Source organism: Ranitomeya imitator, chromosome 2, assembly GCF_032444005.1.
Source record: "Ranitomeya imitator isolate aRanImi1 chromosome 2, aRanImi1.pri, whole genome shotgun sequence".
Lineage (NCBI taxonomy): Eukaryota > Metazoa > Chordata > Amphibia > Anura > Dendrobatidae > Ranitomeya > Ranitomeya imitator.
This window is the reverse complement of record NC_091283.1, coordinates 472,289,690-472,315,669: the sequence shown is the minus strand read 5'-3', so window position 1 is coordinate 472,315,669 and position 25,980 is coordinate 472,289,690. Positions and strand designations below refer to the sequence as shown.

Genomic DNA, 25,980 nt, shown 5'->3' with positions numbered 1-25,980 from the left:
ATCTGCGGGTACCTCTGTAGTAGTAACCTGAACGCACTCTCGATGACACCTGTTCCCACAAGATTCACCCCATCCCAGAATTCTGCCTGAGGACCACTCGATGTGAGGAGAGTGGTACCATAACCAAGGTATCCCCAAGAGAACCTCATCAATTCCCTCAGGAATGACGAGTAGAGATATAATCTCCTGATGAGATGGTGACATGGACAGAGTAAAAGGGATAGTTTGATGTGTAATCTGTGTGGGCAGTGTCGACCCATTCACCACTCGTACCGTTACTGGTTGAGATAGCATGACCAGAGGAATTGCGTGACGTTGGGCGAAGGCTGAAGACATAAAATTGCCCTCCGCCCCAGAATCCACGCAGAGTTCCACCGAGTGAGAGGATGAACCCAATGTTATTGTCCCCTTAAAGGACAATTTGGAGGCAAACGTCGCCGTGTCTAGTGCACCTCCACCAACTACCACTAGACGCTGACGTTTCCTCGACCGCTGGAGACATCTGGAGGCAAGATGTCCAGACTGTTGGCAAAGATGACAAATCTGGAGTGCACGAGCGGTCCGGGACTTAGATCCTGCTCGAGACTCTACCACAGGCTCATGGGGCTCAGGAGCCTGGTCTGGAGATTCCAAAGGTTTGGCGAAGGTGGGAGCCAGCCGAAACCTCTGCCTACACTGGGCTCGCTCTAACCTCCGCTCGTGAAAACGGAGATCAATACGAGTGGATAGAGAAATTAATTCCTCCAGTGTGGCGGGAATCTCCCTAGTGGCCAGGGCGTCCTTAACGTGGTCAGCCAGCCCCCTCCAAAATATTGGAATGAGGGCTTTATCCGACCACTCCAGCTCAGATGCTAAGGTGCGGAAGTGGACGGCAAAATGACTGACCAAGGACGAGCCCTGAGTCAATGCCAACAATTGGAGCGCCGTATCATGGGTGACACGAGGTCCCAAAAAGACCTGCTTCAGAGTGCTCAGAAACAACGGAGCACTCTGCACCACATGATCGCCACGCTCCCACAGCGGCGTAGCCCACTGCAACGCTCTGTCCGACAGAAGAGACACTATAAATCCCACCTTAGCCCGCTCTGTAGGGAAACGAGAGGCCAGAAGCTCGAGGTGGATAGAGCACTGACTCACGAAACCCCTACAAGACTTACTGTCACCAGAGAATTTCTCTGGAAGCGGGAGGCGAGTTAGAGTCGGGACAGGAGCGGCAGTGGACAAGGTGGCTGCAGCAACACTAGCAGCCTGAACAGCGACAGCAGTGACATCCACAGCTGAAGTTGAACGCTCAAGAGCCGCCAACCTTCCCTCCAGCTGCTGGATGTACCGCTGTGAACGCTGATCGTCCATCATTTACTAGCCAGACCCTGGCGCTAGTATTCTGTTAGGACTGGTGGAACGCACCAAGAAAGGTGGTATAGATGCGTTCGCAGTCCGGGGTCCACCGTGCAGGTGAAAACCTGCTGCTAGTAAATACAGACTATATGGCGGTACACTAAAGTATATACACGTGGGTTCAACCTCACCCAGCGTGAAGGGAGCAATCCTGTTGCGTCACAGGATCGCGGTACCGCACCTAAAGCGCGAGCGAGTAGTCAGCGTACTTAACCCCAACTGGGATTGAAGTCCGATTAGACCCTCGCTGGCACTACACCACAACTGGGTGTGTAAGGAAACTAAGAATAAATATATAAATGCACAGGAGTGCGAGCAATGCCGCACTGACGGACGCCACCAACCACACTGGCTTGGGTATGGAAAGCGCAAGGCAAGCGCACGGCGCCGTACAGGCGGACACAGCAAGAGGACGCTGTAATGTGTGTATCGTGCAGATGATTAGTCGGGCGCTAGATAGCTACCAACATCCGCGAGCAGACAACAACTCTAGGGAGGGATATTTAGGAGCTTTCATCCATCGACATACATTCATCTACACACACACACACAGGTCCTTCTAAAAAAATTAGCATATAGTGTTAAATTTCATTATTTACCATAATGTAATGATTACAATTAAACTTTCATATATTATAGATTCATTATCCACCAACTGAAATTTGTCAGGTCTTTTATTGTTTTAATACTGATGATTTTGGCATACAACTCCTGATAACCCAAAAAACCTGTCTCAATAAATTAGCATATTTCACCCATCCAATCAAATAAAAGTGTTTTTTAATAACAAACAAAAAAACCAACAAATAATAATGTTCAGTTATGCACTCAATACTTGGTCGGGAATCCTTTGGCAGAAATGACTGCTTCAATGCGGCGTGGCATGGAGGCAATCAGCCTGTGACACTGCTGAGATGTTATGGAGGCCCAGGATGCTTCAATAGCGGCCTTAAGCTCATCCAGAGTGTTGGGTCTTGCGTCTCTCAACTTTCTCTTCACAATATCCCACAGATTCTCTATGGGGTTCAGGTCAGGAGAGTTGGCAGGCCAATTGAGCACAGTAATACCATGGTCAGTAAACCATTTACCAGTGGTTTTGGCACTGTGAGCAGGTGCCAGGTCGTGCTGAAAAATGAAATCTTCATCTCCATAAAGCATTTCAGCCGATGGAAGCATGAAGTGCTCCAAAATCTCCTGATAGCTAGCTGCATTGACCCTGCCCTTGATGAAACACAGTGGACCAACACCAGCAGCTGACATGGCACCCCACACCATCACTGACTGTGGGTACTTGACACTGGACTTCAGGCATTTTGGCATTTCCTTCTCCCCAGTCTTCCTCCAGACTCTGGCACCTTGATTTCCGAATGACATGCAAAATTTGCTTTCATCAGAGAAAAGTACTTGGGACCACTTAGCAACAGTCCAGTGCTGCTTCTCTGTAGCTCAAAAGTGGCTTTACCTGGGGAATGCAGCACCTGTAGCCCATTTCCTGCACACGCCTGTGCACGGTGGCTCTGGATGTTTCCACACCAGACTCAGTCCACTTCTTCCTCAGGTTCCCCAAGGTCTGGAATCGGTCCTTCTCCCCAGTCTTCCTCAGGGTCCGGTCTCCTCTTCTCGTTGTACAGCGTTTTCTGCCACATTGTTTCCTTCCAACAGACTTACCATTGAGGTGCCTTGATACAGCACTCTGGGAACAGCCTATTTGTTGAGAAATTTCTTTCTGGGTCTTACCCTCTTGCTTGAGGGTGTCAATGATGGCCTTCTTGACATCTGTCAGGTCGCTAGTCTTACCCATGATGGGGGTTTTGAGTAATGAACCAGGCAGGGAGTTTATAAAAGCCTCAGGTATCTTTTGCATGTGTTTAGAGTTAATTAGTTGATTCAGAAGATTAGGGTAATAGGTCGTTTAGAGAACCTTTTCTTGATATGCTAATTTATTGAGACAGGTTTTTTGGGTTATCAGGAGTTGTATGCCAAAATCATCAGTATTAAAACAATAAAAGACCTGACAAATTTCAGTTGGTGGATAATGAATCTATAGTATATGAAAGTTTAATTGTAATCATTACATTATGGTAAATAATGAAATTTAACACTATATGCTAATTTTTTGAGAAGGACCTGTATAACATAATGAGACAATACTAGCGCATGGCCGTGCGGTCATGCGCAGTTTATATAGTTGCAGCACAGGAAGTGGCTACAGCACTTTTGCCCTTCCAAGACCTGCCAAGAGGACCAATGGAATGTGCTGCAGAGCCTGAGCACATGACCCTCGATCTCCAACGGGAGATCTTACCCTGGGCATGCTCAGAACGTGCAGACAAGGACTTAGTCCCAGAGAAGTCCGCTCGCTGCTGACCAGCACTGACTTTAATGGCAGAGACTGGAGAAGCAGCAGCAACTCTTCGCACAGAGTCAGACTGAGCGAGACGCTGGGATCGACGTCCCTGCTGAGCAGACTCCACTGCGGCTGGAGGAGAATGGGAGACCGCAGCGGAGACGAATCGAGATTCCCCCTGTGCAGCAGAGGAAACTCGACTCCTAACATATATATTTATATTTATACGTAATAATTTATGTCTTTTTAACGTTTTTCTTTTCAATTTTCTTTTCTTTTTACATGTCTCTACTGGGCTCTAATCATTTTTTCTTGCCGTCAGAGCATGTATTTGTAGCCTGATCTCTATTTTAGGATTTTTTAACGTATTTTCTATTAAAGTTCAATTTTATCCTATTTACACGTCTAGGCTTTCTACTCTTTTTTTGGGTTCCATCATTTGCATTTATAAATGGTAGTGTATCTTGATTTTTCCTTACTAGTTGTTATTTCATGCCATCTTATTTACATTTTAAGGTCTTACACACTCCCGTTTTTAGTTATGCTTCCCTCCCCCCCCTCCCCTTTTTTTCGGCACACATATAATTGCTCATTCACAGCAGGTCATCTCCTATACCATGTTTATACTACTGATATGATGGGCGGGCTTGCTTGATGATGACTGGCAGGGCTCTGGCTTTATTAGCTGGGAGCAACAGGGACCGGCAACCCTGATGAAGAAGGACGTTGTTCCTTTGAAACGCGTCGGTACGCCTTTTTGGCCCCAGCATTGCTCCGTAGCTTAGTTTGTGACGTCACACGCCAGTTAGTTCTGTCGGCCATTATTGTCTCCCCGCCATCTCCTGCACGCATCCAGAGACGCCACCGGCCGGGGTTTTCTCTGGCTCTGCGTAGCATTCTTTTACCTGTGTCCTGCTGACTCTTGTCTCCCTCCTGCCGCTGCATTCTCTCCAGCTCTCGGCGTCCAGTGCCCTGTCTCTCTGGTGAGTCTCACGTTTATGCACTTACCAGTTATATGCACATTCTTTTGAGTATTACCATCAGCAGTATATTACAGCGGCTTATAGGGGACCAGGTTCACAGTGTGCAGTTACGGTGGAACTTTCTGAGTTTTCAGTGTGTGCAGTTACGGTGGATTTTTCAGAGTCATATCACCCATCCTTATGTACGTGTATCGCACCTATTGATACATACTAGGTTAGTGTGTTGTTATGACCTGGTAGTCAGGACAATAATGGACCTGGTGGTTAGAGCACACGGAATGACCTGATAGTTACTGATAATAAAGGACGAGCTCTGGGACGTGGGAACTCTGCTGACCGCAATCCCTAATCCTATCAAACACACTAGAAATAGCCGTGGATTGCGCCTAACGCTCCCTATGCAACTCGGCACAGCCTAAGGAACTAGCTAGCCCTGAAGATAGAAAAATAAAGCCTACCTTGCCTCAGAGAAATTCCCCAAAGGAAAAGGCAGCCCCCCACATATAATGACTGTGAGTAAAGATGAAAATACAAACACAGAGATGAAATAGATTTAGCAAAGTGAGGCCCGACTTACTGAACAGAACGAGGATAGGAAAGGTTACTTTGCGGTCAGCACAAAAACCTACAAAAAGACCACGCAAAGGGCGCAAAAAAGACCCTCCGCACCGACTCACGGTGCGGAGGCGCTCCCTCTGCGTCCCAGAGCTTCCAGCAAGCAAGACAACAATAAAAATATCAAGCTGGACAGAAAAATAGCAAACCAAAGAAATACAAGCTGGAACTTAGCTTCTGCTGGAAAGACAGGTCACAAGAACGATCCAGGAGTGAACTAGACCAATACTGGAACATTGACAGGTGCATGGAGCAAAGATCTAAGTGGAGTTAAATAGAGCAGCCAGCTAACGAATTAACCTCGTCACCTGTGGAAGGAAACTCAGAAACACCCACCAGAGGAAGTCCATGGACAGAACCAGCCGAAGTACCATTCATGACCACAGGAGGGAGTCCGACAACAGAATTCACAACACATCCCCTCCGATGTAGATAATACAAGGAAAATGATAAATAAAGCAGCATCTGATGAATAAGAAACAAAAGAATGAGAACCAATACTAAGACATAACAACATAAAATATACCCGGACCACAATACTAATAAATAAAAACAATATTCAAAGTTGTAAAATTGCGAAATGTTCAACATTTTTTCCAAATTTCCATTTTTTTCACAAATAAACACAGGTAATATCAAAGAAATCTTACGAATATCATGAAGTGCAATATGTCACGAGAAAACCGTGTCAGAATCACTGGGATCCGTTGAAGCGTTCCAGAGTTATAACCTCATGAAGGGACAGTGGTCAGAATTGTAGAAATTGGCCTGGTCATTAACGTGCAAACCACCCTTGGGGTTAAAGGGGTTAATTGAGTGTGTGGACAGGTGTCTGATTTTCTGGTTTTTAATTTTAGATTCTAGAGCTCGCCACTATTTGTAGGCGGGAAAATTTGCAAAATTGGCAGTGTATCAAATACTTATTTTCACCACTCTAATTACCTCTACCTATGGAATTTATAGTGAGCACTGACAGTTTACCTTCACCAGTATGACCCCAATGACTGGAAGCGAGTGGGGGACAATATTCCGTAACTATATTTTCTCCCTGCAGTCGCACTTTCAATTAGCCCCTTGCACATGTTTAAAATGGTATCAACCTACAGATTGCCATTGTGGTTGTATGTAAATACGTTTTCTTGACAGGTCTTCATTAATTTAGGAATCTATGCTGTGGAACAGTAATGCACAAAATATTTTAAGAAGTCACAAGAAAGCATCCAAAAAAGAATTCCATACACGTTCATAGACAAAACTCTGAATTGTCAGTTTAGGCTTAACTTAGATGAAAAAAAGGTGCAAATAATTACATTTAATGCACACTAGAAAAAAAATAAAAAAGGAACAAATGGCACAGAAAATGAAGAATTGATGAAATAATAACATCATCTATTAATTTCATATTTATCTATCTCTCAGTCTTATAAAAATCTATTATTTTCGATGCTGTGTCTAAAGATTGTTTTATTCTATGATACAATGAAGGATTCTAAAGCACATTAAGAAAAGACTCCGCAATTATATAAAATACAAACATCCCCTCGACTTCCAAGAAAACACAGAAGCGGAAGTGAAAAATCTAATATGTGGTTAATATTTTTAGAACAACAATGCAACATGAGTCTTCATTATTTACAGTAAAAGGAGAAGAGCTCCTTGGATGTAATGTAGAGCCGAGATTGTTTGGCACAATAACCATTTGTTATTTTACATAGGGCTGCAGGTAACCTAATGTATTAATTTCTGTACACACTAATATTATGGCTTATAAACAGTGCTGAGATTGATCTGTCACAGGTAGCACAGTACTTGGCTGAATGCCTTGAATGTCATTGTGATTCCTCAGGTATCTGGATGCACTTAAGGTCGGTTTCACACGTCAGTGGCTCCGGTACGTGAGGTGACAGTTTCCTCACATACCGGAGCCACTGACACACGTAGACGCATTAAAATCAATGCATCTGTGCAGATGTCATTGATTTTTTGCGGACCGTGTCTCCGTGTGCCAAACGCGGAGACATGTCAGTGTTCGTGGGAGCGCACGTATTACACGGACCCATTAAAGTCAATTGGTCCGTGTAAAACACGTACCGCACACGGACATTGTCCGTGTGCAGTCCATGTGCCGTGCAGGAGACAGCGCTCCAGTAAGCGCTGTCCCCCCCACATGGTGCTGAAGCCGCGATTCATATCTTCTGTGCAGCAGCGTTTGCTGTAAAGAAGATATGAATAATCCATTTTTTTGTGGTTTTTCGTGTATAAAATAAAGGTCAATGTCCCCAACCCCCTCCCACCCCCTGTGCGCCCGCCCGCTGTTCTGAAAATACTCACCCAGCTCCCTCGTTGGCTGTCGCTGCTTCCTCTCCTGGCCGCACCTTCTGCTGTATGCGGTCACGTGGGGCCGCCAATTACAGTCATGAATATGCGGCTCCACCTCCCATAGGGGTGGAGCCGCATATTCATGGCTGTAAATGAGCGGCCCCATGTGACCGCATACAGTAGAAGGTGCGGCCAGGACAGGAAGCAACGAGGGAGCCGGGAGCTGGGTGAGTGTTTTAATCACAGCGGAAGGGGGGGGGGGGTTGCGCACAGGGGGTGGGGACCTGGATCTGGATTTTACACACTATTATTCATATCTTCTCTACAGCAAACGCTGCTGCAGGGAAGATATGAATGGGGCTTCAGCACGATGCTTGGGACAGCGCTAAACTTTAGCCCTGTCTCCGGCACGGTACGTGTGGTACCCAGTGGGCACACGGGCAGCACACATGTGCCACACGTGTGCCACACTGATGTGCCACAGAAACGCACCGGCACACGGACACAGATAATTCCTGTACCGATTTTTACAGTACCGGAATTATCTGGACGTGTGAGACTGCCCTCAAATGTGATGAAGGACAAATTAATCTCTGCTACTTCTCTTTGCATTTATTTTACTCACTTATTAAGCCCTTGATGACCTTGGGATTTTCCAATTTCGTTCTTTGCTCCCTTCTTCCCAACCCATAACTTTTTTATTTTCATTCAATATGACCGTATGAAGGCTTGTTTTTTGTGGGACGATTTGCACTTTTGAATTACGTGATTGATTTTATCATATAGTGTACTGAAAAATTGGAAAAAAAAAGTGCAAAAACAATAGAGCTCCATAATTGTTTTTTTTTTTTACATTTTTTACCATGTTCAATAAATGCTAAAACTGACCAGCCATTATGTTTCTCCAGGTTATTACGAGTTCATAGATACCAAACATGTATAGGTTATTTTTTAGTTAAGTGGTGTAAAAAAGTTCTAAAGTTTAATAAAAAGAAAAATTGTGCCATTTTCGGAGACCCGTAGCGTCTACATTTTTTGGAACCTGGGGCTGATTTTTTTATTGATACTATTTTAAGGTAGATATGATGTTGTGATTGCCTGTTATTGCATCATATTGCAATATTGTGGTGACTTCTGGAGTTTTTATTTTCGTTACACCATTTACCAATCGGATTAATTCTTTTTATATTTTTATAGATTGTGCATTTCTGAACATGGTGATACCAAATATGTGTATTTTTTATTGTTTTATTTTGAATGGGGCAAAAGCAACGTGATTTGAACTTTAATATTTTTTCAATTTTTAAAAAAAAATTTAAACTTTTTTTACACATTCAACTGACTTCAATAGTCTGCTTAGGAGATTTGAAGTTGCGATCATCCGATCGCTTGTGCTACACATAATAGAGCTTAAGAAATTACCATCCCCTCTGAATGCTGGCCACAATGACAGGCACGGGTCTTCTACAAATCATGTGATGTGCTTCTGGTAAATACCGCTGTCAGAGATAAACAGCTGCATTTAACATGTTAATAGCTGCAGGTAGATCGCAATTCCACCCATGGCTGTTAGGGATAACATGCGGGTTCAGCTCTTGTGCCGGCATCAAAGGGAGGGAGGCGACCTATTACATACCTATATGTCATAGGTGATGAGGGGGTTAATTTGTTTCCATAATGATTAGAGATATTGTTATCACTATCTCTATTGGAGCTCACAATCTAAATTCCCTATCAGTAAAGGTACCTTCACACATAACGATATTGTTAACGATGTCGTTGCTATTTGTGACGTAGCAACGATATCGTTAATGAAATCGTTCTGTGTGACAGCGACCAACGATCAGGCCCCTGCTGGGAGATCGTTGGTCGCTGAATAAAGTCCAGAACTTTATTTCGTCGCTGGATCTCCTGCTGACATCGCTGGATCAGCGTGTGTGACACCGATCCAGCGATGTCTTCACTGGTAACCAGGGTAAACATCGGGTAACTAAGCGCAGGGCCGCGCTTAGTAACCCGATGTTTACCCTGGTTACCATGCTAAAAGTAAAAAAAAACAAACACTAGATACTTACCTACCGCTGTCTGTCCTCCAGCGTTGCGCTCTGCACTCCTCCTGTACTGTCTGTGAGCCGGAAAGCAGAGCGGTGACGTCACCGCTCTGCTTTCCGGCTCCCAGACAGTACAGGAGGAGAGCAGAGAAGCAGAGCGCAGCGCTGGAGGACAGACGGCTGTAGGTAAGTATCTAGTGTTTGTTTTTTTTTACTTTTAGGATGGTAACCAGGGTAAACATCGGGTTACTAAGCGCGGCCCTGCGCTTAGTTACCCGATGTTTACCCTGGTTACCGGCATCGTTGGTCGCTGGAGAGCGGTCTGTGTGACAGCTCTCCAGCGACCAAACAGCGACGCTGCAGCGATCCGGATCGTTGTCGGTATCGCTGCAGCGTCGCTTAATGTGAAGGGGCCTTAAGTCTTTGGAGTGTGGAGGGAAACCGGAGAACCCTAAGGAACCCACGCAAACATGGGGAGAATACAGATGTTGTCCTTGGTGGCAATCCAATCCAATGAATCCAGCACTCCAGTGCTGCAAGGATACAGTACCAACCATTGAGACATTGTGCTTCCCTTGATGTACTGCACCCTCTTTCTTAGTGGTTTTTGAAATTCCCATCAGTTAATGGAGAGAGTAGCAGATGCATGACCAACTCTCCATTCAATGTCACCTCCTTACAAGAGAGAATGGGGGCAGTGGACCACTATTCTGTATATACATGTTTGACCCAGTGGTGGTATAGATATCAGTCAGACATTTGTGACAATATTGGCAACATTTCTGAAGGTAATATATGTGAGAGGAGGAGAATATATCCACCTTTTACAGGCCACAACCCACACACCTGGCTCCTAATTGACCAATCTCCACTCTTCAATACCTATAGTCCCTACTCTTGAAACCAGAAATCAGACCCAGACAGCAGAAGACGTCCCGAAATACCAATTTCTGGAAGGTTATTATGAGATGTGGAAAGTCTGTCAAGTCTTCCGGAAGTCTGGGAGCTCTTTTTCGAGAGCCTTTTGTACATTCTGGGATATTTGGCAGATAGGTTTCTAACATATACTATGGATATACTAATAATATCAAAGATGGTTATACCTCTTTAATAGTCGTATCATGTTAGTATAAGTTGGTGGGAAAAGCAGAATTGAGAGTGATTTATAAGGTACATTTCACAGGAAGTCCCCTCCACTGTGCCAGATAAAGATGGAGAGATATTTCCAGATAGCAGCTGTGAACTGGAGGAGAAATTTCTATGCCTGCTGGTTAAGACAAAGCTTCCTCTTCTCAAATAGAATTTGAACTTTATCTTTCTTGGTACTTTTTTACTTTTTCAGCTTCCACTGGCCACTAATCAAAAAGTACTACATTTGAGGTTGTGGGGCATAGCTTGTGCGCCTGGGTCCCAATACAAAATCTGTAAAGAGCACACATCTCACATGCAAATTTATTCTCATCTGACAAAGTTGGGCCTTTCTGAAGGGACTAAAGGCCCCGTCACACATAGCGACGCTGCAGCGATACCGACAACGATCCGGATCGCTGCAGCGTCGCTGTTTGATCGCTGGAGAGCTGTCACACAGACAGCTCTCCAGCGACCAACGATCCCGAGGTCCCCGGTAACCAGGGTAAACATCGGGTAACTAAGCGCAGGGCCGCGCTTAGTAACACGATGTTTACCCTGGTTACCATCGTTAAAGTAAAAAAAAACAAACGCTACATACTTACCTTCCGCTGTCTGTCCTCGGCGCTCTGCTTCTCTGGTCTGGCTGTGAGCACAGCGGCCGGAAAGCAGAGCGGTGACGTCACCGCTCTGCTTTCCGGCTGCCCGGCGCTCACAGCCAGTACAGGAGGAGTGCAGAGCACAGCGCTGGAGGACAGACGGCTGTAGGTAAGTATGTAGTGTTTGTTTTTTTTTACTTTTAGGATGGTAACCAGAGTAAACATCGGGTTACTAAGCGCGGCCCTGCGCTTAGTTACCCGATGTTTACCCTGGTTACCAGTGAAGACATCGCTGAATCGGTGTCACACACGCCGATTCAGCGATGTCTGCGGGGAGTCCAGCGACCAAATAAAGTTCTGGACTTTCTTCCCCGACCAGCGACAGCACAGCAGGGGCCTGATCGCTGCTGCCTGTCACACTGGACGATATCGCTAGCGAGGACACTGCAACGTCACGGATCACTAGCGATATCGTCTAGTGTGACGGTACCTTAATGTCCAAGAGTGTGGCCAAGGTTGTATGCTGCTTGGTGCCCTGTTTCTTATGAGCATTGATTAATCTTCTGTTCCACTCACCAGAGACCCAATAAATATATGGTGTTGTCCTCAATGGTTTCATAAAAAGCTTATTATTTCCTAATTCTTCTCTACCAGAGTGGCTGTAACATGAGCTTTATACTTTATTCTGATCATGCTATGACACTCATGGAGCACCCATTGAATGTATATTACTGGGTACGAGATTTAATATGGGCAATGCTGAGCTGAGTTTAGGGTGCCCTGGACATTGAACTTTATGACAGCTCTCCCTGTACAAAAAGGGAAACCAACTCACTACTAAAAACAATGATCTCATGATTGGTACAAACTTATCCAAGTTGCAATCTCAATGGATCAGAAATACTCCAACTAAGAAGGATAGGATAGACAATATTAATTTATTTACCGTATTTTCCGGCGTATAAGATGACTTTTTAACCCCTGAAAATCTTCTTAAAAGTCGGGGGTCGTCTTATGCGCTGGGTGTCGTCTTGTACGCCGGGTGCAGACACCAATGTGTATATGGTGGGTGGGGAGGGTGGTCCCGATGACGAAGAGGGGGTGTCTCACAGGAAAGTGTGAGTGGAGTATCCCCCATTACCTCATTGTAGCTGCAGCGTGTGGTCTCTGTGGTGGAAGTGGCGGCGGCTGCTCCTCTTTGTGCCGCGTGGGTGCTGTGCTGTGGGGCGGCAGCTCCTCTTTGTTCAGCGTCGGGGCTCTGTGCTGTGGGGCGGCGGCGGCGTATCTTAGTGCAGAGTCAGTCGGGGCTCCTCCAGCATTTCCTCAAAGCCCGGAGGCCCAGGCAGCTCCATTGCTGCGATGCGGTGGCCTCCGGGAAAATGGCCACTGGGGGTGGCGCATGCTCAGATTCAGATCTCGTCCTGAGATCTCGGGAGATGAGATCTGAATCTGAGCATGAGCCGCCCCCAGCGGCCATTTTCCCGAAGGCCACCGCATCGCAGCAATGGAGATACGCCGCCGCCGCCCCACAGCACAGAGCCCCGACGCTGCACGAAGAGGAGCTGCCACCCCACAGCACAGCACCCACGCAGCACAAAGAGGAGCATCCGCCGCCGCTCCCCAGCACAGAGACCCCACACTGCAGCTACAATGAGGTAATGGGGGATTCTCCACTCACACTTTCCTGTGAGACACCCCCTCTTCATCATCGGGACCACTCCCCCCCCAAAAGGCACATTAGTCACCGGCCCTATAAGATGACATACGGCGTATAAGAAGACCCCCGACTTTTAAGAAGATTTTATATTTTAACTGGAAAAGTTGGGGGGTGGTCTTATACGCCCAGTCATCTTATACGCCGGAAAATACGGTATTTTTTTAAAAAAAGGTCTAAATGGCACAAAAAAACAACAGACGAATTGTTCACCTTTCTGATTGTTCACTGCTCCTCTTTTAAGACATTCGCAGAGCTGTCAAATTTTTACTTCCTGGATCTTCTTGAGACACAGGAAACAACTGGTCAGGCAATCACTGAGTTCAGTGTTGATGTATCTTAACCAGTAATTAACTGAGTTTTCAATTCCGTTGTGACCCATTAAAGACAACAAAAATGTATCTGGTAGACAACGCCTTGGATTTCTCAAGCTAAAACATGTGTTTTATTATTTCTCTAAAGTTTCCTTTACATGTTTCATATTACAATTAATATTCCTCCTTCTTTCCAGATCATCATGTTGGCAGGACTTTAAGAAGATTTACTTAAAAGTTCCTGACTGGCTATGGGAACTCTCAGCTGCATATTCTGATCCTGTTCCTAAAGACTGGAAGCAAACCCTACAACTTTTTATTTTATGCTTTGTCTTTACATGTTTGGCTGGGACTTTTCTTTTTATATGGTTATCTTATTCCTTGGAGTATAACTCATTACTCGCCTGTGTCCTGGCCATATCCACAGCCTTTGTTTTGTGCATTATCCTTATTCTCATCCACCCAATCCGTTGCATCTTGACCATCATCATCCCAACCCTAGGAACCAAGCAAGGCCGCCGGCTACTGTTGTCCACCTGCTTTATGTTCATGGCTCTTAACATCTTACCAAATATCTTCAGAAACCTTAAAAATATTTTCAATATCATTAGATGTATTTCCCAACATTCTTCAGAAGAGGTCCTTAACTCCACCAGCACTTTCCGAGATTTGACCATTGAATTGAGGAACATAATTAAAAAGACTGCAGATGTGATGGCAGGACTTCAGCTGAAGTTTAGTCCGGAGGTGAAACTTTTAGCAAATATTAATACTTCTTTGGTTTCTAATCAAATATCTGCAGTGGGCAATAACATGAAGAAGGATTTTGAAACTATGGAATTGGCTTTTAAGGATCTACACCTAGTGGCAAATAGGGTGATTGCTGGATGTTTCATCTTCTATGTTCTTTATAATTCTACCTGGTACTTAAGAAACTATCTAACTAACATCAAGTTTGACAACAAATATATTACAAGGCAACTAGTGGAAATGGCCCAGAAAAATAACATTACAGATTTAAACAATTGCTCTTCACTAAGGTTAATAAAGTCAACTGGATTTAAGATGTCAAGAAAGGAGCTTGGCTCTATCTTGTTTCGTCTTCTGAGCATTTTGGTCTTTGCTCTGCTTTCTGTGCTCATCTTAGCCATGGACCATATTGTCTTTCATCTTGCTGTGAAGGTTGGCAACTGGGTGGAAAAACTACCTACTATGCAAGTGACTTTTTATATGAATTATAACTCCCAAGTAAGTATTAGTCATGGTCAAGGGGAGGCAAGGGTTGAACCTTTTTGGGAAATTACCTGGAGGATCTTTTGAACAGTTATGCTGGTGAACTTATATCTCATTGACTACTAAGTCCTGGATGCCATTTTTAGACAACTTAATGCCACCATTATACTAAGCCTATAAAATTTCTTTGATGGAAGTCCCCAAGACCAGACTTCATTGCCCACACATCAAAAGGTTGTGCAACAGTGATGTACATTGAAAAGGTCAAAATGCTATGACCTCCTCCATCCTTATAATAGCTTTATGTTTTGTCACCAAAGACAGAGGAGCCTGATGTTCATATTCCATTTCTTATACTTTCCATGACCTTTGAACCAGATATTTGTATATGCATATAGGATTAAAGGGACACTGTCACCTGGATTTGGAGGGAACAATCTTCAGCCATGGAGGCAGGGTTTTTGGGTTTTTGATTCACCCTTTCCTTACTTGCTGGCTGCATGCTGGCTGCAATATTGGATTGAAGTTCATCCTCTGTCCTCCATAGTACATGCCTGCGCTGTGCAAGATTGCCTTGTGCAGGCATGTACTAAGGAGGACAGAGAATGAAGTTCAATCCAATATTGCAGCCAGCATGCAGCCAGCGGGTAAGGAAAGGGTGAATCAAAAACCCAAAAACCCCGCCTCCATGGCTGAAGATTGTTCCCTCCAAATCCAGGTGACAGTGTCCCTTTAAAACATAACCTTTACTACGATTCTTAAAAGGTCCAAAATATACCAAAAATGATCACCATAACAAAGTGCAAGGTGCATACGACAAACAAACACAAAATAATGCAAGGATTGCGCTGTGACTAAGTACTTGGACCCGATATACAAATTAGAATCCAATCTCAGAACTACAGGTCTATTGTTAGCAATATTTACAAGTAGCTTCTCCAGTCCTTTGGCCACATGTAATCAATAACCAATAAATTTCCAATGTGTGGTTATCTTAAAGGGACATTGTCACCTAAATTTGGAGGGAACAATCTTCAGCCATGGAGGCGGGGTTTTGGGGTGTTTGATTCACCCTTTCCTTACCCGCTGGCTGCATGCTGGCTGCAATATTGGATTGAAGTTCATTCTCTGTCCTCCGTAGTACACGCCTGCACAAGGCAAGATTACCTTGTGCCAGCATGCAGCCAGCGGGTAAGGAAAGGGTGAATCAAACACCCCAAAACCCCGCCTCCATGGCTGAAGATTGTTCCCTCCAAATTCAGGTGACAGTGTCCCTTTAATTTTAGCTTAAAACACAACGGAGCTAAAAAGCACTCACGTACTGGGCATATACAGAACAGACTGTTGTGGCTTCACTCAAACCACTTAGTTGGTAAGCCCTAGTGAGTGTAATTACTCTCTATGACGGATCTTAGAACACACATCTGTCTTTTACCACAATATAAATTAACCCTTAGTCAAATGTCCCATGAAACCAATATGTCATCTGCTTGAGGGTTAGTAGTGTCCGTGAATGAATCCCCAGATACCATCTATTTAAATTTACCGTATATAACATCATGGGAATTTAACATCCATGTTATTCCTCATATCAGAGGGGAGTTCATCCCAACAAGAGCTATGACTGGCATATCTGTTATGTTTGCTAATGACAGGTGTTATGAAGGCAATCCAGAAACACAGTGTGCTTAGCGATCAGAGCGCACACAGTGATCTGACAAACACCCAAAAATACAAGAACGAGCTCTGAGACGTGGAAACTCTGTAGACTGCACACCTGATCCTATCCTAAACACAACTAAAAGCGGCTGTGGATTGCGCCTAACAACTACCTAGGCAACTCGGCACAGCCTAAGAAACTAGCTAGCCTGAAGATAGAAAAATAGGCCTGACTTGCCCCAGAGAAATTCCCCAAAGGAAAAGGCAGCCCCCCACATATAATGACTGTGAGTAAGATGAAAAGACAAAACGTAGGGATGAAATAGATTCAGCAAAGTGGGGCCCGATATTCTAGGACAGAGCGAGGACAGTAAAGCGAACTTTGCAGTCTACAAAAAACCCTAAAGCAAAACCACGCAAAGGGGGCAAAAAAAAACCCACCGTGCCGAACTAACGGCACGGCGGTACACCCTTTGCGTCTCAGAGCTTCCAGCAAAACAAAAGACAAGCTGGACAGAAAAAAGCAACAAAAAAGCAAAAAGCACTTAGCTATACAGAGCAGCAGGTCACAGGAACAATCAGGAGAAGCTCAGATCCAACACTGAAACATTGACAAGGAGCAAGGATAGCAGCATCAGGCGGAGTTAAGTAATGAAGCAGTTAACGAGCTCACCAGAACACCTGAGGGAGGAAGCTCAGAAGCTGCAGTACGACTTGTGACCACAGGAGTGAATTCAGCCACAGAATTCACAATAGTACCCCCCCCTTGAGGAGGGGTCACCGAACCCTCACCAGAGCCCCCAGGCCGACCAGGATGAGCCGCATGAAAGGCACGAACAAGATCGGAAGCATGAACATCAGAGGCAAAAACCCAGGAATTATCTTCCTGAGCATAACCCTTCCATTTAACCAGATACTGGAGTTTCCGTCTAGAAACACGAGAATCCAAAATCTTCTCCACAATATACTCCAGTTCCCCCTCCACCAAAACCGGGGCAGGAGGCTCAACAGATGGAACCATAGGTGCCACGTATCTCCGCAACAACGACCTATGGAATACATTATGTATGGAAAAGGAGTCTGGGAGGGTCAAACGAAAAGACACAGGATTGAGAACCTCAGAAATCCTATACGGACCAATAAAACGAGGTTTAAATTTAGGAGAGGAAACCTTCATAGGAATATGACGAGAAGATAACCAAACCAGATCCCCAACACGAAGTCGAGGACCCACACGGCGTCTGCGATTAGCGAAAAGTTGAGCTTTCTCCTGGGACAAGATCAAATTGTCCACTACCTGAGTCCAGATCTGCTGCAACCTATCCACCACAGAATCCACACCAGGACAGTCCGAAGACTCAACCTGTCCTGAAGAGAAACGAGGATGGAACCCAGAATTGCAAAAAAATGGAGAAACCAAGGTAGCCGAGCTGGCCCGATTATTAAGGGCGAACTCAGCCAACGGCAAAAAGGACACCCAATCATCCTGGTCTGCAGAAACAAAACATCTCAGATATGTTTCCAAGGTCTGATTGGTTCGTTCGGTCTGGCCATTAGTCTGAGGATGGAAAGCCGAGGAAAAGGATAGGTCAATGCCCATCCTACCACAAAAGGCTCGCCAAAACCTTGAAACAAACTGGGAACCTCTGTCAGAAACAATATTCTCAGGAATGCCATGCAACCGAACCACATGCTGAAAGAACAAAGGTACCAAATCAGAGGAGGAAGGCAATTTAGCCAAGGGCACCAGATGGACCATTTTAGAAAAGCGATCACAGACCACCCAAATGACTGACATCTTTTGAGAAACGGGAAGGTCAGAAATGAAATCCATCGAAATATGTGTCCAAGGCCTCTTTGGGACCGGCAAGGGCAAAAGCAACCCACTGGCACGAGAACAGCAGGGCTTAGCCCTAGCACAAATCCCACAGGACTGCACAAAAGTACGTACATCCCGTGACAGAGATGGCCACCAGAAGGATCTAGCCACTAACTCTCTGGTACCAAAGATTCCAGGATGACCAGCCAACACCGAACAATGAAGTTCAGAGATAAGTTTATTAGTCCACCTATCAGGGACGAACAGTTTCTCTGCTGGACAACGATCAGGTTTATTCGCCTGAAATTTTTGCAGCACCCGCCGCAAATCAGGGGAGATGGCAGACACAATGACTCCTTCCTTGAGGATACCCGCTGGCTCAGATAAACCCGGAGAGTCGGGCACAAAACTCCTAGACAGAGCATCCGCCTTCACATTTTTAGAGCCCGGAAGGTATGAAATCACAAAGTCGAAGCGGGCAAAAAATAACGACCAACGGGCCTGTCTAGGATTCAAGCGCTTGGCAGACTCGAGATAAGTCAAGTTCTTATGATCAGTCAATACCACCACGCGATGCTTAGCTCCTTCAAGCCAATGACGCCACTCCTCGAATGCCCACTTCATGGCCAGCAACTCTCGATTGCCCACATCATAATTACGCTCAGCGGGCGAAAACTTCCTGGAAAAGAAAGCACATGGTTTCATCACTGAGCAATCAGAACCTCTCTGTGACAAAACCGCCCCTGCTCCAATCTCAGAAGCATCAACCTCGACCTGGAACGGAAGAGAAACATCTGGCTGACACAACACAGGGGCAGAACAAAAACGACGCTTCAACTCCTGAAAAGCTTCCACAGCAGCAGAAGACCAATTAACCAAATCAGCACCCTTCTTGGTCAAATCGGTCAATGGTTTGGCAATGCTAGAAAAATTACAGATGAAGCGACGATAAAAATTAGCAAAGCCCAGGAACTTTTGCAGACTTTTCAGAGATGTCGGCTGAATCCAATCCTGGATGGCTTGGACCTTAACTGGATCCATCTCGATAGTAGAAGGGGTAAAGATGAACCCCAAAAATGAAACTTTCTGCACACCGAAGAGACACTTTGATCCCTTCACAAACAAAGAGTTAGCACGCAGGACCTGAAAAACCATTCTGACCTGCTTCACATGAGACTCCCAATCATCTGAGAAGATCAAAATGTCATCCAAGTAAACAATCAGGAATTTATCCAGATACTCACGGAAGATGTCATGCATAAAAGACTGAAACACAGATGGAGCATTGGCAAGTCCGAACGGCATCACTAGATACTCAAAATGACCCTCGGGCGTATTGAATGCAGTTTTCCATTCATCTCCTTGCCTGATTCTCACCAGATTATACGCACCACGAAGATCTATCTTAGTGAACCAACTAGCCCCCTTAATCCGAGCAAACAAGTCAGATAACAATGGCAAGGGATACTGAAATTTAACAGTGATCTTATTAAGAAGGCGGTAATCAATACACGGTCTCAGCGAACCATCCTTCTTGGCTACAAAGAAGAACCCTGCTCCCAGTGGTGATGACGATGGGCGAATATGTCCCTTCTCCAGGGATTCCTTCACATAACTGCGCATAGCGGCGTGTTCGGGCACGGATAAATTAAATAATCGACCTTTAGGGAATTTACTACCAGGAATCAAATCGATAGCACAATCACAATCCCTATGCGGAGGTAGGGTATCGGACTTGGGCTCTTCAAATACATCCTGATAATCAGACAAGAACTCTGGAACCTCAGAAGGAGTGGATGACGAAATCGACAAAAATGGAACATCACCATGTACCCCCTGACAACCCCAGCTGGACACCGACATGGAATTCCAATCCAATACTGGATTATGGGTTTGTAGCCATGGCAACCCCAACACGACCACATCATGCAGATTATGCAACACCAGAAAGCGAATAACTTCCTGATGTGCAGGAGCCATGCACATGGTCAGCTGGGCCCAGTATTGAGGTTTATTCTTGGCCAAAGGTGTAGCATCAATTCCTCTCAATGGAATAGGACACCGCAAAGGCTCCAAGAAAAACCCACAACGTTTAGCATAATCCAAATCCATCAGATTCAGGGCAGCGCCCGAATCCACAAACGCCATGACAGAAAACGACGACAAAGAGCATATCAAGGTAATGGACAGAAGGAATTTGGACTGTACAGTACCAATGACGGCAGACCTAGCGGACCGCTTAGTGCGCTTAGGACAATCAGAAATAGCATGAGTGGAATCACCACAGTAGAAACACAGACCATTCAGACGTCTGTATTCCTGCCGTTCAACTCTAGTCAAAGTCCTATCGCACTGCATAGGCTCAGGTTTAACCTCAGGCAGTACCGCCAAATGGTGCACAGATTTACGCTCGCGCAAGCGTCGACCGATCTGAATGGCCAAAGACAAAGACTCATTCAAACCAGCAGGCATAGGAAATCCCACCATGACATCCTTAAGAGCCTCAGAGAGACCCTTTCTGAACAAAGCTGCCAGCGCAGATTCATTCCACTGAGTGAGTACTGACCATTTCCTAAATTTCTGACAATATACTTCTATATCATCCTGACCCTGGCACAAAGCCAGCAAATTTTTCTCAGCCTGATCCACTGAATTAGGCTCATCGTACAGCAATCCGAGCGCCAGGAAAAACGCATCGACACTACTCAATGCAGGGTCTCCTGGCGCAAGAGAAAATGCCCAGTCTTGAGGGTCGCCGCGCAAAAAAGAAATAATAATCAAAACCTGTTGAATAGGATTACCAGAAGAATGAGGTTTCAAGGCCAGAAATAGCTTACAATTATTTTTGAAACTTAGAAACTTAGTTCTATCTCCAAAAAACAAATCAGGAATAGGAATTCTTGGTTCTAACATAGATTTCTGATCAATAGTATCTTGAATTTTTTGTACATTTATAACGAGATTATCCATTGAAGAGCACAGACCCTGAATATCCATGTCCACACCTGTGTCCAGAATCACCCAAATGTCTAGGGGAAAAAAAAAAAGTGAACACAGAGCAGAAAAAAAAAAAAAATGATGTCAGAACTTTTTCTTTCCCTCTATTGAGAATCATTAGTTGGGCTCCTTGTACTGTTATGTTTGCTAATGACAGGTGTTATGAAGGCAATCCAGAAACACAGTGTGCTTAGCGATCAGAGCGCACACAGTGATCTGACAAACACCCAAAAATACAAGAACGAGCTCTGAGACGTGGAAACTCTGTAGACTGCACACCTGATCCTATCCTAAACACAACTAAAAGCGGCTGTGGATTGCGCCTAACAACTACCTAGGCAACTCGGCACAGCCTAAGAAACTAGCTAGCCTGAAGATAGAAAAATAGGCCTGACTTGCCCCAGAGAAATTCCCCAAAGGAAAAGGCAGCCCCCCACATATAATGACTGTGAGTAAGATGAAAAGACAAAACGTAGGGATGAAATAGATTCAGCAAAGTGGGGCCCGATATTCTAGGACAGAGCGAGGACAGTAAAGCGAACTTTGCAGTCTACAAAAAACCCTAAAGCAAAACCACGCAAAGGGGGCAAAAAAAAACCACCGTGCCGAACTAACGGCACGGCGGTACACCCTTTGCGTCTCAGAGCTTCCAGCAAAACAAAAGACAAGCTGGACAGAAAAAAAGCAACAAAAAAGCAAAAAGCACTTAGCTATACAGAGCAGCAGGTCACAGGAACAATCAGGAGAAGCTCAGATCCAACACTGAAACATTGACAAGGAGCAAGGATAGCAGCATCAGGCGGAGTTAAGTAATGAAGCAGTTAACGAGCTCATCAGAACACCTGAGGGAGGAAGCTCAGAAGCTGCAGTACCACTTGTGACCACAGGAGTGAATTCAGCCACAGAATTCACAACACATATCACCACCTTCCCTCTCCCTCTGTCCGACCACCATCTGCTCACTTTCTCATCACTATCCTCCTCACCGGTCACCCATGTCCAGCAACATGCGCACCCCCACATAAACCTTGCACACCTAGATGCCCGCACACTCTCTGACTCTATCCTACCACTAGCACCCATATCCTCACTCCACGACAGAGACAGTGCCACTGCTTTCCACAATGCCACTCTCGCATCAGCTATTGACATGGTTGCTCCTCTCGTTCATGGCAGAGTGCAATGTATCAATAGACAACCCTGGCACAATAATATGACTAAAAAGCTCCGGCAAGTGTCCAGGGTTGCATAGCGGCATTGGAAGAAAACACATTCGCAAGACAACTTCACTGCATTCAAAGAGGCAACACTTGCTTTTAAATCTGCTCTCACCTCTGCTAAAAAGGCTTACTTCACAACCCTCGTATCTTCCCTATCCTACAACCCCAGTTATTCAAAACCTTTAACTCCCTCTTCCGCCCCCACTGCCCTCTCCAACCTCCCTCATCTCTGCTGAGAACTTTGCCACACACTTTAAAAATAAGATCGACCAAACAAGGCAAGTCTTCATTGTTCAACCACCACAACCCCTTTGTACACCAGACCAATGCCCAAACCCCATAACCTCCCTAACCAACATCACTGAAGGATGGCTTAACTGTCTCCTCTCCAAATCACATCTCACCACCTGTGTGCTCGACCCCATCCCATCCCATCTCCTCCCCAACCTCACCACCACTCTTATCCCATCCCTGACCCACCTCTTCAACCTCTCACTAACTTCTGGCACCTTCCCTTTTGCTTTCAAACTTGCCACAATCACGCCTATCCTTAAAAAGCCAACCCTCGATCCAAGTGCTATGTCCAGCTATCGCCCAATATCGCTGCTCCCATTCGCTTCCAAACTCCTGGAGCAGCATGTCCATGCTGAACTTTACTCCCACCTCTCATCTAACTTGCTCTTTGACAATCTACAATCTGGTTTCCGCCCCATCACTCAACTGAGACAGCCCTGACCAAAATTACTAATGACCTACTTACAGCCAAAGTTAACGGACAATACTCTGTACTCCTCCTTCTAGACCTGTCCTCTGCTTTCGACACAGTTGACCACTGCCTTCTACTACAGATCTTCTCCTCCTTTGACATCAAAGACCTCGCCCTATCCAGGATCTCCTCATACCTTTCCAACCGCACATTCAGTGTTTCCCACTCCAACACTACCTGTTCATCCCACCTTCTCTCTCTTGGAGTCACCAAGGCTCTGTTCTAGGACCCCTTCTCTTCTCAATCTATACACTTGGCCTGGGATAATGCATAAAGTCCCACGGATTCCAGTACCACCTTTATGCTGATGACACTCAGATGTACCTTTCTGGCCCAGACGTCACCTCTCTGCTGTCCAGAATCCCAGAGTGTCTATCAGCCATATTCTCCTTCTTCTCTCGCTTCCTCAAACTCAGTGTGGACAAATCTGAACTCATCATCTTTCCTCCATCTCATAGATCTTCCTTACCTGACCTATCTATCGCAATTAATGACATCACACTTTCCCTCGTACCGGAAGTCCGCTGCCTTGGAGTAACCCTTGACTCTGCACTATCTTTCAAATGATACATCCAAGCTCTTTTCACCTCCTGTCGCTTCCAGCTCAAAAATATCTCCAGAATCCATTCTTTCCTCAACCGTCAATCTACTAAAATGCTTGTGCATGCACTCATCATCCCCCGCCTTGACTACTGCAACATCCTTTTCTGTGACCTCCCTGCCAACACCCTTGCACCTCTCAAGCCCATCCTTAACTCTGCTGCCCGACTAATTCATCTCTCTCCTCGCTACTCCTCTACTTCCTCCCTCTGCAAATCTCTTCACTGACTCCCATTCCCTCAGCGTATCCAGTTCAAATTACTAATACTAACCTACAAAGTCATCCATAACCTGTCTCCTCCATATATCTCTGAACTAATCTCCCGATATCTTCCCACACGTAATCTCCGGTCCTCTCAAGACCTCCTTCTCTCCTCTACACTTATTCGCTCCTCACCCAACCGCCTCCAAGACTTCTCCCGAATATCCCACATTCTATGGAATTCTTTGCCGCAACACGTCCGACTATCAACCACATTCGGATCCTTCAGGCGGAACCTGAAAACCCACCTCTTCAGCCTGCACTGACCCTGCTGCCTCCTCACCACTACCGAAGCAACCGCCTCACCAACACCGAAGCTCCTGCAACCCTCAACCTATTGTCTCCTTGCCCACCATCCTGTAGAATGTAAGCCCACAAGGGCAGGGTCCTCTCCCTTCTGTATCAGTCTGTAATTGTTAGTTTGCTTACTGTAAGTGATATCTGTAATTTGTATGTAACCCCTTCTCATGTACATGTACACCACCATCGAATCAATGGTGCTATATAAATAATAATAATAATAAAAAGAGCTTTAAAGTATTACACAACTGTATAGTCTTCATTACCTTAAAGGGAACCTGACAACTGTTATATGCTGCCCGATCTATGAGCTGCATTCATCAGGCACTGGCTGGAGGATTTCAGCCAGATATGTTTGACATACTTTAAAAGCCATCTCGGACCAACATGACTAGTCAAAAAAGCTGCACTCCAGTGGCTTGTCTTTTCCCACTGCCAATTACTTAGGCTAGGGTCACATTGCGTTAGGGCAGTCCGTCTAGCGCATAGCGCTACGGACTGCGCTTACGCAATGTCACAAAAGAGATCGCGTTAACCGATCCCGCTAGCACAGATCCCTGAATGTGTTTGCTAACAGGTTCCTTTTAATGCCTACTTGCCTATTAATTGCAATATCAACTTCAGCCAATGGATAAGAGTGGCACTGTTTTTACACTTAAACAGAGCACATCTCTATTAATTTCAGATCTCTTTAATATAATTGTTCACCTATTATTGTATAGTTGCTTAGTTATCCACTGATGTTCCTTTAAACGCCAAAATGATCGATCTAATATGATCCTCTGTTTTGTTTATTCAGGTTTCTCTAAGGCCATTCATACAGTTTAGAAATGGTGCCTTACTTGATATAGAACACCAGCTGAACTTTACTTTCTTGCCCGAACATTGCAAGCTGCCTGCGAGTCCACCAGATCCTTCCGTCACTGCATCCATTGTGTTCATCTATGGCATCTTGCTTGTTGTCATATGTTTGGAGACGTATGCTCAACGTCTGTGCCGCAAGATCTCCGCCATGTTCTATCGATCAAGAGAAGAAGAAAGAATTTCATTCTTATTTGACCAAATAGTAAAAAACTGATAACGCCGTGATCAGAAGCAGTAAGTGCCCAAATAACATTGCCATATACTGCCAAATGGTAAAAATGACACAAAATGCCAAATCAGCAGTCACTGGGTAAATGGGAGAAAGAGACCTCCAGCTTGTTTGGACCCTATAGCTATAATGTAGTTATGGATTGCTGATTATAAATAAAGAAAAAATGACCAAAAATATAAAATTAACCAAATTATTCGATTTATTTAGAAATAAATGTAAGTGTATAACCTTCCTCAAGAATGTGAAGACTTTTACAAAGGCATTCTATCCAGGAGCAAAACAATTTGAGATTAATCAAATTCCACTTGAATTTTGTATAAAAAAAAATTGGATTTCCAGTCCTCCGGCTGACAATTTTCTCTATTCCTATAGATTGAATAGGTTGAATAGGGTGTAAAAAAATAATACTCAGGTTGCTACTCAATTCCCTGCTGCTACAGCCCCTCACACCTCACCATTTAGATAAAAAAAGAACCTAGGCATGTTTGGTGTCTATAAACTTGTAATGATCATGATTGCAGGTCAGTTTTAGCATTTAGTGAGCCTAGCAAAAAAGCCAA

General features: G+C 45.0%; 1 protein-coding gene across 1 annotated transcript in view; it reads left to right on the top strand.

Moving 5' to 3' along the window:
• OCSTAMP (osteoclast stimulatory transmembrane protein) overlaps positions 1-25,689 on the top strand; it is a 101,384-nt gene extending 75,695 nt beyond the window's left edge. The window contains exons 2-3 of the mRNA XM_069755673.1: positions 13,666-14,716; positions 25,124-25,689. Of these exons, the coding sequence (XP_069611774.1) occupies positions 13,666-14,716; positions 25,124-25,402 (1,330 nt within the window). The 3' untranslated portion in view covers positions 25,403-25,689. The remainder of the gene's footprint in view (positions 1-13,665; positions 14,717-25,123) is intronic.
• The last annotated feature ends 291 nt before the right edge of the window (positions 25,690-25,980 follow it).